The sequence below is a fragment of the Mchenga conophoros genome, linkage group LG16, assembly GCF_057382185.1.
Source record: "Mchenga conophoros isolate Kocher_MC1m ecotype Shallow Benthic linkage group LG16, M_conophoros_male_GT1.1, whole genome shotgun sequence".
In the NCBI taxonomy this organism is placed as follows: Eukaryota; Metazoa; Chordata; class Actinopteri; order Cichliformes; family Cichlidae; genus Mchenga; species Mchenga conophoros.
In genome coordinates, this window is record NC_140541.1 from 26,286,935 (window position 1) to 26,304,029 (window position 17,095).

Sequence of the window (17,095 nt, forward strand, 5' to 3'; positions counted from 1 at the left end):
GATAAAATACATTTTGTGAACATTTGACCTAATCTGACTTTGCAAAGGCAGTTCAAACAAACTTAATCTTGCCATTCCCTATATGCACATATCTTGCCAAAACAAACAATGGCAGTAAGAATAGGTCTATATTACACTTTGACCTTCAGATCACTTTATTGACACTGAAGACAAGGTAAAAGTTCAAACTTGTAATCATAGTTACTAAGTTATAAAACTTTTTGTCAGTTTTTGATCAGTAAATCATTAAGTTGACCTTGAGGGCCTTGGTGGATGTAAGCCACATTTTAATGGGTGGATATCATCAACTCCCTCTAAACCAGGGGTGTCAAACTCCAGGCCTTGAGGGCCAGTGTCCTGCAGGTTTTAGATAAGACCCCAGGTGAACACATCTGAATCAAATGATTAGTTCATTACCAACTCGAGGCCTGGAGTTCGACACCTGTGCTCTAAACCCTGACACATTTTAATCAGAATTCATTCAAAACCTTTCAAGCTATCGTCTTTTCAAACAAGATGACATGGAGATGCTACCAAAAACATGACCTCCTTGACAGAGGTAATGAAAAAATTGCAGGTTCCAATACGGGAGAGGGAAAAACAAAGACTACATGACATCGGTTGTCACACATTTACTTACTCAGTGGGCCATAATGAAACTACTACGACCTCTAGCTTTCAAAATGTTGAATGACAGCATGACTGCACATCTCCACCCATTTTCAGGCATTTTTAGAGCTAATAATGTACAGTATTTTCTGCTGATGGTGCTGTAACCAAAAATAATCCAACAAGGTCTTGTAACAACAACAACAACAACAAAAATGACTCGCTGACAACATGAACTTTTATGGCCACCTTTTTTCAAAAACAGTACAAATAGTTAGCGTCTTCACTTCTACTACATAAAGGATCAAGTTCAGGGTTTTCTTCCGTTTCTCGCGCATCTTGCTCAGAGTTATATATATATTCAGCTATGTCCGTGCTACATCACCCTGCACATTCCAAACGCGCGTCCACGTCAGAGACAAGTGGGAGTGGCTTGCAGCCTAATATACCGTAACAGCTCCGCGCCCACCTGACATTACTTACTCACTCGGACCACATTGACGGCCGTTGTGAGAGGTTACACATAACCTGAAGCCAGCTACAACTCGTGTTTTTTTTTTTTTTCTTTGACGGGCCAATCTACTAACAATCAACCATGGTAAGCATAACTCTGTCAGTAGTCAGTAGACTGTAAAAATATTTCCTCTCCAAAGTTTAGTAAAGGTTTATCATCTATGAAATATTTCCTAAGCAGGTGCATTTCCACAGTATGCGCCAGCGAATCTATATGATCCAGATTTAAAGTGGGTGATGCAGGGATTCTTGTTACTGCTCCCCGTGTGGCCTCCTGCAGCAGAAATAGATTTTTAGCTCAATGATTGGCAGTAAAGCTGAGCTGACTGCTGTCCTGGATAAGCAGTGGTGATGATTAGACACTTTCACCTCACCAGAGAGAAGCTATACAAAGCAGATTTAACTCAGATAAAAACGGGGGGGATTTGTTGTATTAACAGTCTAGTGGTTTTCAAATTAGGGAACTGTTTGGTTCTTTCAAATAGCTTTGAGAATACGAATAAATAAAAATACTTCTTTGCTATTAAGGCGTGCGTTGATTACAACCATAGCCCGTTTGCAAGTGTGGCATGTCTCATATCTATCATCAAGTCCAAAGTAAGTCTCAGTGTGTAGTTCTGCAGAGCAGGAAATATTTTCCTATTTGTCATGTTAAACAAACAATGGCATAGATTAAATTCATGGCCTATTTTCTACTTTTTCAAAAATAAAAATTTAAAATATCATTTTTTAAAAATAGAAATCACCTGTTCATAATCAAATGAAACAAACCTTTCCCACCTGAGATGGATATGATCTTGGACCCTCAATTATTAGCTCTGATGTGCTCTGATGTGTGATTACTGTGTTATGTTGAATTTTTAGTGGCATATTTCACTGTCAGGAAATTCAGCTAACACACACATACCTGACCTTTTACCTCTGTTTGCTCTGTGTAGTGTAAACACAGCTTGTTAGCACTGTCAGTACTGCTTAAACCAAATGGTATCACTGTGTACACTACAGTATACCCAGCTTGATTAAATTTCTTTGGTGTATATATAAAGAAACAAATTAATTTACATAAATTCACAAACTTTACCTTTCCTTAAGCAATATATATTCCATAATCAGGCTAAGTATTACACTTAACGACAAGTTCAGGCACACCTAAACATGTTCTGGGAGTGCTAAGTTCAAAAGAGAGGCTTTCCTTTGATCCAAAATCTGCAGCGCAAATGTGCTGAAAGGTGACAGTTACATGAATTGTTGATGGTGCCATCAACCTGCTTGGCTAGTATTGCATCCTCACCATGCAGCTTTTCAAATAGGTCAGCAACTTTGATTTATTTTAAAAATATCATAAGTTAGACATATTAATTATTTATCAGAATCCAATGTTGAACCATCCCCAGAAACATGCTTTGGTTTATATCAGGAGCAACATCCCAGGATGGTCTTGATGAGAAACAATTAACTAGAAACTATGAATATCCATTAAGTAGGTTTTAGGTTAGATAAAGCAGATTCTGGGGCAAGTGTGGTATTATACAGTGCATGTGGCTCAAAACTAATGAATGTCAGACTGGCAAAATGTGTCTTACATGTTGGACCTGACCAAGGTTTATATACAGGCAGAAGTACTGGCACAAAGAAATGCAACTAAATGGTAATAACCAAATGTTCAACCAACATTCAAATATACAAGATGACCATTTATATGGCATATCTCTTGGAGGACTCTAAAACAATATGAACAAAATACATGACATATAATTCATCTGTTGATTCTTGATCTCTTTTTTTCCAAACGTGTACTGTGAGAGTGGGCGTTAAGAAATCAATTTTCATGCTTCCTGACCTAAAAAATCTTTTACAAACTTATTATGTCTTTATATGTTCCTTTCTTACACTCCGTATGTGTCAAGCTTGCGACTAGTTATTTCCAACGCAGGCTTTTTAATCACTGACAAAACTGGAATGTCAAGTAAGTGTTGAGACACCTCAGAGATGTTTGTTTTTCTCTCGACACACCCTGACAGTCTGAATAAAAATTTAGTTTGACAGTTGGAGAGAGATTTATCTATGACAAAGCCCTAAATACCTACAACTTACTGTACTCGTTATACTTAAAGACATAAAAATATCTCAGCTTCCAAACAGCAAAATCATTCTAACACACACTTTCAACAGATAAGTTACAAAAGGTCTACTGTTTTGGGGACTAGCAGTCAGTGTTTACAGGAATAGCCAGCCCTCACAGCTAGGTGTCAGGTTAGCACGAGGAACCAAAAATAACTGTTCCACAAAGCTCTGCTAACCTAGAAGCCCAGGCAAGTATGAGGGTCATCACCGAGAAGTCCGCAAGAAAAATGGCTATGTGAATTATAAGACTTACAATAGTGAATATATCCAAATATATTTGCTTCAATAAATGAAATATGGTCTCTAGACCACTTACACCACCAATACCATACTCTGAGTCACCATCTGTTCACAGAGAAAGAGAAAATTGGGGACATGTAAAAATAGCTGCCTGACATAAACTAGTGTGGAAATGCAGCGTACCACATGTGACAAGTTGTTGAAATACAAACTGGGTAGACTTATTTTTCATGTATGCCCCAAACAAAGATGGTTAGGTCAGAGTTTACACAAAATTCCCAGCAAGAGGCTAGCATTCAGTTTAAAGTTTTATGAGCTGGATCTTGAAGTTCAAAGACTAGGTTTGTTCTCTGGCATTACTATTATTGGAAAACATAGCGTTAACATAAAAATGCGAGACATCATCCCAGTAACTCAAAAAATGAATATTTTCAACATTTAAACGGCATGTCAGACTAATAATCTCACTGGTAGAAAAATCAAATTTTACCACAAAGCAGTCTGTCTCTGTGTGATCTAATACCCAAGACATGTAAAGTGATATAGCAAAAAGCCTTCTTTTGTTCTCTGTATAATGAATAGTTAAACCATTTTTTAAATTTATTTTAGGCTTCACATGCATAAAAATACTGAGGAAAACACAGTGCAGGCTTTGATTGCCAGTGGACTGTTGAGTTTTTTTTTATTTAGGTCATGTTTAAAGTATAACAAATGCTTAGTTGCTCTCTGGACTCGGCTTCCATTCCAGCTCCTGACTGCTCATAGCAAATGCATGACATCCAGTGACAGCTGCAGCAAAAATGTGTTTTGCTTGTTAATCTTCTTTCTCTCGCATCTTTGCTTCCATCTAGTGGCTGAGTTTCCAGATTGGTTCCTTGAATTCTGACAGCAATTGTAAAATATAATTATGCCCAAATTTGTGGTATTTTAGTGTAATCTGTGTTTCCTTTTCTCCTGTATGTATATATGTGTGAATATATACACGGAATTTATGTTATCTTGCTCATTTTTCTGTCTTGCAGCGTGAATGCATCTCTGTCCATGTAGGCCAGGCTGGTGTCCAGATGGGAAACACCTGCTGGGAGCTCTACTGTCTAGAGCATGGAATCCAGCCAGACGGCCAGATGCCTAGTGACAAGCCCATCGGTGGCCATGATGATTCCTTTACCACCTTCTTCAGTGAAACTGGGGCTGGAAAGTATGTTCCCAGAGCAATCTTTGTTGACCTGGAGCCCACTGTCATAGGTAAGTAGGGCTCTGAATTTGACCTTAATTTAACTAATAAAAAGCACTTCCTATAATAGATGAATTTGTATTCTTAGCGCTTGCTCTTTTGCTTTCCCAGATGAAGTTCGAACAGGAACATATCGTCAGCTCTTTCACCCTGAACAGCTGATCTCAGGAAAGGAGGATGCAGCTAACAACTATGCCCGTGGACACTACACCATTGGGCGAGAGATCATTGACTCTGTCCTTGACAGGATCCGTAAACTGGTAATTGATTAAAGGGAATCCCCATGTTTTAATTAATGTTGCCCTCAACTGCACAAAATCTGACATTCAAACCCCACTCTGCACAAATAGCAAACTTTGTGATATTTTCTCCACACAGGCAGATCAGTGCACTGGTCTTCAAGGATTCTTGGTCTTTCATTCCTTTGGTGGAGGCACTGGCTCTGGTTTCACCTCCCTGCTGATGGAGAGGCTCTCTGTTGACTTTGGCAAAAAATCAAAGCTTGAGTTTGCCATCTACCCAGCCCCCCAGGTTTCCACAGCAGTGGTGGAGCCTTACAACTCCATCCTGACCACCCACACCACCCTGGAGCACTCCGACTGTGCCTTCATGGTGGACAATGAGGCCATTTATGACATCTGCCGCAGAAACCTTGATATTGAACGTCCTTCCTACACCAATCTCAACCGCCTTATTAGCCAAATTGTCTCGTCTATTACAGCCTCACTTCGTTTCGATGGAGCTCTGAATGTTGACCTGACAGAGTTCCAGACCAACTTGGTGCCCTACCCTCGTATCCACTTCCCTCTGGCCACCTATGCTCCGGTCATCTCTGCTGAGAAAGCCTACCACGAGCAGCTGTCAGTGGCTGAGATAACCAATGCCTGCTTTGAACCAGCTAATCAAATGGTGAAGTGTGATCCTCGTCATGGTAAATACATGGCCTGCTGTCTGCTGTATCGTGGTGATGTGGTGCCCAAAGATGTCAATGTGGCCATTGCGGCAATCAAGACCAAACGCACCATCCAGTTTGTGGACTGGTGCCCCACTGGCTTCAAGGTGGGTATCAACTACCAGCCTCCAACTGTGGTTCCTGGTGGAGACCTGGCCAAGGTGCAGAGGGCTGTCTGCATGCTAAGCAACACCACAGCCATCGCTGAGGCCTGGGCCCGACTGGACCACAAGTTTGACCTGATGTACGCCAAGAGAGCCTTTGTTCACTGGTATGTTGGGGAGGGCATGGAGGAAGGAGAGTTCTCAGAGGCCAGAGAAGATATGGCTGCTCTGGAGAAGGATTATGAAGAGGTGGGGATTGATTCATTTGAAGAAGATGAGGAGGGAGAGGAATATTAAACAGGGTCAGCTGTAATTTACTGTTTTCAGGGGGAAATTAATCGTGGTAGTAGTTATTTATTGGAGGGGGGGAGATAATATTTTGGATTTTAATCCAGAAATGTAACTTTTTATTTACACTTTAAAACAGAAAAGTCTACCTAAAATCTATATCTGTTTTGCCAATAGCTTTTATGTTTGTTAGGTTCTGTTAATATAATAAGTGAGTGAATCTTTATTTTTTGAACTATTGTGGCTCAATAAATCTCTCCCAAGATATAGATTCTTTTCTTTTTTTTAACCCAATGCATCTCAAGAAGTATTTTATTGTGTGTGTGTGTGTGTGTGTGTGTGTGTGTGTGTGTGTGTGTGTGTGTGTGTGTGTTCTTGTAACCTGTTAAAATCAGCATGATACTGCCATCTATTGGAAGTTATTCACCTTTCAGGACACAAAGTTGTCTCGTCAATTGGGTAACTTCTCAGTTTCTTTGAAATACGAAACACATGATTGTTTAGACTTGTTGATTTCTTTAGAAAAGTGGGTGTGTTTTAGAATTTGCTGGGAGTTGTTTCCAGCCACAAATACCAGCTCCTCGATCTCCTGATATTACTCTGTCAAGCTGCAGTGACAGCCACTGTAACAAGTTACATAGAAGCTGAAACCAGTTGGGACTCGCTCTTCATTGAGGGCCAATCTACCAACAATCAACAATGGTAAGCATAATTCTGTCAGTAGACTGTGAAGAAATTTCTTCTTCAAACTTTAGAAAGGTTTATCTTCTATGAAATGTTTCCTTAGAGGTGCATTTCTGCAATATGTGTCAACGAATGTTCAGTAGATCTATTTAAATGCTCCAGATTTAAAGTGGGTGATGCAGGGATTCTTGCTACTGCTCCCCGTGTGGCCTCCTGCAGCAGAAATAGATTTTTAGCTCAATGACTGGCAGTCAAGCTGAGCTGACTGCTGTCCTGGATAAGCAGTTTTGATGATTAGACACTTTCAACTCATCAAGAGATGACCATTAAAATTACAATGGAGATTTAATGTAGATATTAAAGAAAGAAAGAAAATCTTTTTATTAGGTCTATAGTGTTTTTCAAATTTAAGGACATTTTTTGGTTCTTTCAAATAGCAATTAAGGATACTAATAAAAAATACAAACAAATCACTTTCATCTATGACCTGGTTACTTTCTATAACCAAAGTTTAAAACATTACAAAGATCACATGTTACTAATCAAATGGCACAAATACCTCCTACCTGAAAGAGACATGATCTTGTAGCCTATAATACTAATAACTAAAGAAATAAAAAGCTAATAATTGTTTGTTACAACGTGTGGTGATTAAAACCATAGCCTTTAAGTCAGTGTGGAATGTAAGTGTATCTTTTACATCTATCAACCTGCAGAACAGGAAACATTTTTCCTTTAAAATTCAAGTAGCCCTGTTAAACATGCAGGTATGTACAGCATTTGCAGATTAAATTAATGGCCTGGTTAATACATTTTTTTTTAAGTTTTAGAATTACTCTTAATAATCAAGCATGCTGAGACATGACCTTGCAGCTTCTACAAATGGCTGCTGATGCACTGCATTTTTAGTCACTGTCAGAAACTTCTGCTCATTTGTGCTGTTAAAATTGCATTATAAATTCATAAATATGCCATTCCTTGTGAAATATATTCGGTGTAAATATTGCACTGTGTTTAAAGAAAAGGTCACAGAGATACACAAAAATATGTTCTGAGAGTAAATTAAAAAGATTCCTTACATGCCAAGTGTGCTGAAAGGTAGTTAAAACTGTGTGCAACAGTAGTTCTAATCTGAAATGACATGAAACTTTGATGCCACCATCAACCTATAACCTTATATTTTGAAGGGTAGATTTTATCCAAAGAGTTATAGTGGGATGCAAAAGTTTGGGCAACCTTGTTAATAGTCATTTTCCTGTATAAATCGTTGGTTGTTACAATTTAAAAAAAAAAAAAAAAAAAGGGACAAACAGTGATATTTTTAGAAACAAAATGAAGTTTATTGGATTTACAGAAAGTGTGCAATAATAGTTTAAACAAAATCAGGCAGTTGCATAAATTTGGGCACGACAACCAAAAAAAAAAAAAAAAAAAAAAATTAAATCAATATTTAGTAGATCCACGTTTTGCAGAAATTACAGCCTCTAAACGCTTCCTGTGGGTTCCAATGAGAGTCGGGATTGTGGTTGAAGGTATTTTGGACAATTCCTCTTTACAAAAATTCTCTAGTTCATTCAGGTTTGATGGCTTCCGAACATGGACAGCTCTCTTTAACTCACACCACAGATTTTTAATAATATTCAGATCTGGGGACTGAAATGGCCATTCCAGAATGTTGTATTTGTTCCTCTGCATGAATGCCTTAGTGCAGAGGTAGGGAACTCCAGGCCTCGAGAGCCGGTGTCCTGCAGGTTTTAGATGTGTCCTTGATCCAACACAGCTGATTTAAATGCTAAACTACCTCTTCAACATGTCTTGAAGTTCTACAGAGGCCTGGTAATGAACTAATCATCTGATTCAGGTGAGATCTAAAACCTGAAAGACACAGACTCTCGAGGACCAATGTTCCATACCCCTTCCTTAGTGGATTTTGAGCAGTGTTTCTGGTCATTGTCTTGTTGAAAGGTTCAACCCCAGCGCAGTGTCAGCTTTGTCACAGATTCCTGGACGCTGGTCTCCAGAATCTGCTGATACTGAGTGGAATCCATGTGTCCCTCCCCTGACAAGATTCCCAGTCCCTGCACTGGCCACACAGCCCCACAGCACCTTATTCCAGAATGAAGCTGGCTTGTCCAAATGTGCTTTAGCATACCTCAAGCGGCTCTGTTTGTGCTGTGGGCGGAGAAAAGGCTTCCTCTGAATCACTCTCGCATACAGCATCTCCTTGTGTAAATTCCGCCGAATGGTTGAACGATGCACAGTGACTCCATCTGCTGCAAGATGATGTTGTAGGTCTTTGGTGCTGGTCTGTGGGTTGACTCTGACTGTTCTCACCATTCGTCACTTCTGTCTATCCGAGATTATTCTTGGTCTGCCACTTTGAGCCTTAACTTGAACTGAGCCTGTGGTCTTCCATTTTCTCAATATATTCTTAACTGTGGAAACAGACAGCTTAAATCTCTGAGACAGCTTTCTGTATCCTTCCCCTAAACCATGAGGGTGAACAATCTTTGTCTTCAGGTCATTTGAGAGTTGTTTTGAGACCCCCATGTTGCTACTCTTCAGAGAAACTTAAACGAGGAGGGAAACTTACAATTGACCCCCTTAAATACTCTTTCTCATTATTGGATTCACCTGTGTATGTAGGTCAGGGTTCACTGAGCTTACCAAGCCAATTTGAGTGCCAATAATTAATGTACAGGTTTTGGAATCAATAAAATGACAACAGTGCCCAAATTTATGCACCTGCCTGATTTTGTTTGAACAATTATTGCACATTTTCTGTAAATCCAATACATTTAATTTCACTTCTCAAATATCACTGCGTGTGTCTCCTATATGATATATTTAACTGACATTTTTTTTATTGTAACAACCAACGATTTATACAGGAAAATAATGACTATTAACAAGGATGTCCAAACTTTTGCATCCCACTGTATAACAGGAGAAACATCCCCTGCATGGTCTGGATGAGAAACACTCAACATAAAACTGTGAATATCCACAAAGTAATGCATTTGATTCATGCTAAACTATATTAGTTACAAAGTTTAAACTCTTAGACTGTCGGTTGTGACTGCAAAGAGAATTGCTTGATTCATAGAATTGGAAAGCACAGATACAGTCAGGATAAGCATGATGGTCCTGACTACGGTTATTCTACATGCAAAACTATAGTGACCTAACGAAAAAGAAGTAAATGATTATTACAAAAGATTCAAATAACACTCAAACATACAAGATGTTGTCAAATGCATGTTAAGGTCAAAAACAACAAAACATTTGGCAGTGAATCATTATTTCTCATCTTCTCATATTTTAAATTCATTATGTACATCTTCCAGGTCTTACTGTGACAAGAAATAAGCAAGCCAACACTTCCTGAAGCGGAAGTTTACTGTTGACTTTATTTTGCTTGTTCTTCCTTGTAATCTGTTTCTGGTAGATTTGTGAGTATTCATTTCAACCTGCATTTTTCTGTTACCAACAAAAACTGGAATATCAAGTCAGACATGTTTGTAGTTTTGTACACGCATGTTTGAAAATTAATTTAAAAAAAAAAAACAGAGACAGTTAGAGAGGCATTTGTCTTTGACAATCCCTAAATAATAGTTAATTATCATACTTGCAGTTATCAAAATCTCTCAGTTTACAAATAGTAAAATCAAGGTAACACACACTTTTTACAGATTTGCTGCAAAGGTTTACCTGACAAGGACCACTGTTTTGATGATCAACAGTCGGTGTTTATTGGAACAGCAACCACTCACAGCTTGGTGATAGGTTAACATGAGAAACCTAAAATAAATACTACACAAAGCTTTGCTAACTGATAAATCTGCAAGGAAAATGACTGCGTGCTGATAAATGATACATAAATATTTTCTGTGCTAAAGTTCATAAAATGATACAAGTCCCTTTTCTTTAAACTTTGTTTTGACAGCTCAAGGTCATTATGTGTAAAAAATAATGTGTAGTCAACGCACCTAATGGTGACATAATGGTAAACCAAATAAACTGGAAGTCTAAAGGTCACAAGAAAAGGGGTTTTCAGTGATATACCGGATATGTTTCTAACCAATATTTTGCCAATACTATAGCAGGCAGGCATTTTTTAATTGTTATGGTCATGGTAACAAACAAAAAGCCAAATAGATTTTTAGAAAAACATCCAAAAAAATGTCTCATCTGGCACTGATGAACTCATTTATTTCTTTTCATTACCATCATCATCCTGCATTTTTAAATCTAAACACACACACACACACACACACACACACACACACACACACACACACACACACACACACACACACACACACACACAAAACAGCAGTAACTTGCTTTACATTGTCTCTCCTGTCTTTTGATAAGTATGCTGGAATCAAGAGAGTGGATAATAACAAGTCTTGTGTTGTATTTTTACTGTTAACTGTGAAGGCTAGAGTCATTAAAACAGTAGCTTTTCAATAACACTACATATATGCATACTGTTATTGCAGTTCTTACTAACTTGAATCTCAAAGTAAGAGACTTCATTGTCTGAATAATACTTATGAAAAGTGTTTAGTTGATTTATCAGTTCATCAGCTAAATATTATTTCCTGGCTGCTGTCAACTGTTGCATAAAAGAACCTGGTGCAGCTTTGCGATTTCAAATACAAATGTCATAGGGCTTATTAGGTCTATAGTCCCAAATATTTTCCAAAGGATATGCAAAGCAATTAGTGCTTTTCAATTAGAGGGCCTGGCAAAAGGACTTCTTAAATTTAAGTGGTGCAGAAACACAATGCACACAATGTCTGCTACTGTCATGTTTGTGGAGAACAAAAAAGAAAAAAGAAAACAACTACAGAATAGGAATTAATTTCCAGCCAAAGAAAATGTATACAACATTTGTTTAATTCAGTCAAGGAACTACCTTAGTCAGAGACACTGTGGGTATCATTTGTCATTTTTTCAAACACATATACCGTCCTGGACTACACCTCCACTTTTTTTCTCCTTTCTGTTTTTTTTATGAATGCTTTGCATTTGCATACACCCGAAAAAGTCACTTGGATGAATGATGAAACATTTCACCCACTAAAAGCACTATGTTCAAACGAACACTGCCAATTTTCTGGTATTAAATATCTTCCTTTTTTGGTAGCAAAAAGATGTTTGTTGCAGAGTATAAACATACACAAGCAATTGGTTAACAAACATATAATGTGGATCTCTGTCTGTGCAAACATAAATGAACAGATATTGCTTCGCCTTTGAGCTACATGTGGTTTTAGGGATAGTCCAGAGGCAGGATTTCCCAAGATTTGTTATGCTATTGTTCATGTTTTGTCTTGGTATTTTTCATCATGTTATCTTTCATCATGAAAAATAGATCTGGAAAGAAATATTTTATTAAATAAAGAAATTGATTGAAAAAATGAAAATATTGGGCTACACTTTGTTAAATACAGTATTGATGTATGGACAGCTGCAAAAACAGAATAAAATAATTACATTTGTTAAAGGGTGCCTGGTGTTCCGATCATACTAAAATAGTTAAAATGGCATTTTTCTGTATGTACAACATAATATCCTGCTCATATTTTTGTAAAACAGTGAAAAGGTTAGTCTGTTACACATACATTGATTCTCTGTAGAAATTATGGCTGTGTGCAGTCTGAATTATATACATTTACAACAATGCCAGATCTGTAAAATGGGTTCTTCCACTGAGAGCTCCTATTCAAACTGATGACAGTGCTGGGTAGATGATTGAGGGGGGAAAATACAGTTTTCTGCTCAGTAAGACGAGACTAAAGACATCAAAATTATAAAATCAGAGAAGTGGAATTGAAAAACAACAAAAAAAAATATCCTATTGGCTTGATAATGACATTGCAGGTTTACCAGGTGGTATGTGTGTGTGTTCATAACCCAATTGACCCAAATACCTCTAGATGGCACTGCAATGCAGGCACTGGCGAAACAGTCAAAGCAAAGTCTGACGTCCAGCCACATGATTTAGAGTTATTATAGTTTATCCTGAGACAGACTTTAATATGTATCAGTCAGAAACTCCTTAACAAGAAAGAAATCTAAACAACAGTTGTTGAGATATTTCACTTAATAACAAGTCAGATTCTCATTGTGAGATTAAACGTAAAACACTCCGAGAATCACTTGTTTTCAAATTCCAAACAGCACTGAAAACTATCTTCTTTCCAGAAATGCAGTCTTGGACACAGCCATAGGCACCGCCTCTCTTCTTTTACTGCAAAAGGCTTCACCTCCTCATGGGCAAGGCTAATACTTAGGAGTCATTAGGGCCACAAAGCACCTTTCTCCTAAAGTCTCACCCTTATCAAGCTGGCTCAGACAGAGGTCCCCTGTAGCATAACTGAAGATGTACCCCTATCTTCCACTCAATCCATAAGGCTCTGGGGGCCACACATTCTGAAGACACTAAAGTGGTGGGTTACTGCAGGGATGCATCACATTTCCCTTTGGAGAATCAGGTCAAGTTTCTCAACAGATTGTCATATGGCGAACTGAGGTTTTGCTTCTTCTTTTTTAAATCTTCTGCATGGTTTGAGAATATTTATTTAGCACTCGCAGATCAATTAGACTTTATTTTGTCACCCATTGCTACATAGATACATAATTTCTTACAATCCTTGCAGTTCAACTTGTTGTCACGGTTCTGGGTCGGTTTGACCCAGCATTTTGAGTTTCTGATGTTTTGGTTTATTTTGGCACTATGGGCTGCCCTTTGATACGCTTGTGCTTTGATTGTTATTGGAATTCTAGATTTCTGTTTATCCGTGTTTAAGGATTTGTTGCCTCATGTATAGTTTGGGTTCCATGTGTTATTTTCTGTCTGCCTCTCAGTGTTGAGTCTGTGTGTGATGGTTTCTGGTTTCCTGTTTTACTTTGAAAGTTCATGTCTCATGTCAGTGCATTCAGTTTTACCTCTCCCCTGTCTCGTTAGCCTGATTTCTCCCAGCTGTGTCTCCCTCCTGTTGCCCATTCCCTGATTACTCCCCTGTGTATATAAGCCCTGTGTTTTCCTGTGCTCCCTGTCATGTTGTACCTTCAACTTGTTATGTGTTCATGATTTCCAAGCCGCCAGCACCTCAGCTTAGAATTTTGTTTTGCTTTTGTGAGTCTTATTTTATGTAGAAGGTTGTCCAGCAATAAAGCTGCGTTTTCAGTTTAAATCTCGTCTCCAAAGAGTCCTGCGTTTTGGGTCCACCACTCCTGCCTGCCTGCCACACAGCCACCATGACTCTTGTTTACCATTACCTCAGTGTCATGTTACCTCATGTGGACTAAACAACAGCCACCTTTTTGTTTATTTTTATGTCATCCTGACCTTAAATTCCGGTAGATATTGTCTACATGATCCATGAGCTGTTAAAACAAAGTCTAAAAAAACACTGGTAGAAAGCAGTTTGGCTCTTTGTGGTGTACTAGCCAAGACATAAAAGGATAAACCCCAAAGCTTTATATTTTTTTCTCTAGCTTATGACAGATAAATAAAAATATATTTTGTGCAGAATAAGTGCAGAATTTGACTGCCATTGTTTGTTTGTTTTTGAGCTCCTGACTGATCTTTGCAGGTACATAAATAACATCTAGTGACAGCTGCCATTTTGCTTGTTTTTTTCTTTCTTAAATATCTCTTTGCTTCCATCTAGTGGCAAAATTTCCAAATTGCTTCCTAGAATTGTTCAGCATGTGTACAATGTCCAAATGTGGTATTTTGGTGTTTTCTTTTCATAAACATATACTGTTTTGTTTTGGGGCATGGGGGGATTGTTTTGTCTTTTGCAGCCCGAATGCATCTCCATTCATGTAGGCCAGGCTGGTGTTCAGATAGGAAACACCTGTTGGGAGCTTTACTGTCTAGAGCATGGAATCCAGCCAGATGGCCAAATGCCTAGTGACAAGCCTATAGGTGGCAACAATCATTGCTCTAGTGCTTTATTCAGTGAAACAGAGGCTGGGAAGTATGTCCCCAGAGCAATCTTTGTTGACCTGGAGCCCACTGTCATAGGTAAGTAGTGCTCTGAATCTGAGCTTAATTGAACTAAAAGCTTTTAACTAAAAACACTTCCTATAACAGACGAGTTTGTGTTCTCTTTTAATTTTCCAGATGAAGTTCGAACAGGAACATATCGTCAGCTATTTCACTCTAAACAGCTGATCTCAGGAAAGGAGGATGCAGCTAACAACTATGCCCGTGGACACTACACCATTGGGAGAGAGATCATTGACTCTGTCCTTGACAGGATCCGCAAACTGGTAGGCGAGTAGCCATTAGAGAGACAAGAACTTGCAATCAAGCCTAATCAACCACCAGTCTTAGTGTTTGTTTTTTTTCTCCATATCTACAGGCTGATCAGTGCAATGGTCTTCAAGGATTTTTGGTCTTTCACTCCTTTGGTGGAGGAACTGGATCTGGCTTCACCTCCCTGCTGATGGAGAGAATCTCTGTTGAGTTTCGCAAAAAGTCAAAGCTTCAACTGGCTGTTTCCCCTGCCCCTCATGTTTCCACAGCAGTGGTGGAACCTTACAATTCCATCCTGACTGCCCACACCACCCTGGAGAACTCTGACTGTGTGTTCATGGTGGACAATGAAGCCATTTATGACATTTATCGAAGAAACCTTAATATTGAACGTCCTTCCTACACCAACATCAACCGGCTTATTAGCCAAATAGTCTCATCCATTACAGCATCACTTCGTTTTGATGGAGCCCTGAATGTTGACCTGACAGACTTCCAAACCAACTTGGTGCCCTACCCTCGTATCCATTTTTCTCTGGCCGCCTACGCCCCGGTCATCTCTGCTGAGAAAGCCTACCATGAGCAGCTGTCTGTGGCTGAAATCTCCAATGAGTGCTTTGAACCCTCAAACCAGATGCTAAAATGTGATACTCGTCAAGGTAAATACATGCTCTGTTGTCTGCTGTATCGTGGTAATGTGGTGTCCAGAGATATCAACTCTGCTATCAGAGCAATCAAGACCAAACGCACCATTCAGTTTGTGGATTGGTTGCCCACAAATTTCAAGATGGGCATCAACTACCAGCCTCCAACTGTGGTTCCTGGTGGAGACCTGGCCAAGGTGCAGAGGGCTGTCTGCATGCTAAGCAACACCACAGCCATCGCTGAGGCCTGGGCCCGACTGGACCACAAGTTTGACCTGATGTACGCCAAGAAAGCATTTGTTCACTGGTATGTTGGGGAGGGCATGGAGGAAGGAGAGTTCTTAGAGGCCAGAGAAGATATGGCTACTCTGGAGAAGGATTATGAAGAGGTGGCAGGTATCAATTCATTTGAAGATGATGATGAATATTAAAATGCATTATATCTTATTTGTTATTTTCTGGGATAAAACTAATATTGGTTATTTATTATTTGTAGAAGTGAGATTAAAACGTTAAATTCTAATCAATTTACTTTTATTTACTCTCGATACCTACAGACTCTGTAGGTTGTTTAGTTTGTAGCACTATGATAAAAAGTAAAATAAACTGTTTTGAACTGTTGTTGCTCAAAAAATTGCTTCCAAAATACAGTACTATATAAAATGCTTGAGTGATCTGTCATTTCTTTTTTTCTTTTTCAAGAAATCAAACTTTATATTAATGTTTTCAAATTATGTTGAGCAATAGTTCTCCAAGCTTTTATAGGTCTTTCAAAGGCTTTTTTTGGACGTGTGCTGACCATTTTCAGAGGAATGTTGGGTTACTGGGGTTTTTTTTAACCAATTAATAATACCCTTTAAATTGTTCAATCATGAAAATTCACTGAACTCAGTGGCTAAATTAATACTGTACTTACACATAACAGACAGCTTTGCCTAAAACCATTTTTTGTCTTTTTTGAGTCAAACTAAAACAATTTAGTTTGATCTGTAATTATATTCATTTTCCTCTTCCCTTCTCCTCATCCATTCAAGAATCCATTCTATCTTACCATAGGTCTTTTTTTAAACAAAGAAATAGTTTATGTTCAGGGCTCAGTAACCATCATCAGCTACTTTCTTGGTTGCTTGAAAATATCAGATTCACACAAAAACATTTCAGTAAGGGGACATTGTGTGTTGTAGCCTCCTGTGTTTTTTCAACCATGCTGTGAAATGCCTCCCCTAAATTCTGTGTGCAGCTCACAGAGAACGTAATTCTCAAACTCAAATTTAAGTAAAATATTTACTCTTCAACACTGTAAGCAGGGATTAAAGTGGGAAGGTGTCACTTCATTTATTGAAGACTTTTGATCTTGATAGGCAAGCTAGTGTTTAATTAGTTAATTTTTCCTGTCCTGCAACCTGGCGATCCTTGCAGTGA

The 17,095-nt window shown here is 38.5% G+C and overlaps 2 protein-coding genes across 3 annotated transcripts; both read left to right on the forward strand.

Annotated features, from left to right (window-relative positions):
• The first annotated feature begins 1,071 nt into the window (after nt 1-1,071).
• LOC146556947 (tubulin alpha chain-like) lies at nt 1,072-6,329 on the forward strand. The gene is made up of 4 exons (XM_085249548.1): nt 1,072-1,207; nt 4,509-4,731; nt 4,832-4,980; nt 5,099-6,329. Exons 1-4 carry the CDS (start codon nt 1,205-1,207, stop codon nt 6,071-6,073), a joined length of 1,350 nt encoding a protein of 449 aa, XP_085105674.1. The 5' UTR covers nt 1,072-1,204; the 3' UTR covers nt 6,074-6,329.
• Nucleotides 6,330-6,466: 137 nt separating this feature from the next.
• LOC146556948 (tubulin alpha chain-like) lies at nt 6,467-16,293 on the forward strand. 2 transcript variants are annotated; one of them, XM_085249547.1, is made up of 4 exons: nt 6,467-6,766; nt 14,573-14,795; nt 14,895-15,043; nt 15,136-16,293. In XM_085249547.1, exons 1-4 carry the CDS (start codon nt 6,764-6,766, stop codon nt 16,102-16,104), a joined length of 1,344 nt encoding a protein of 447 aa, XP_085105673.1. In that variant the 5' UTR covers nt 6,467-6,763; the 3' UTR covers nt 16,105-16,293. The 2 variants fall into 2 exon arrangements, with proteins under 2 accessions (XP_085105673.1, XP_085105672.1); XM_085249546.1 differs by having other exon boundaries at nt 6,467-14,795.
• The last annotated feature ends 802 nt before the right edge of the window (nt 16,294-17,095 follow it).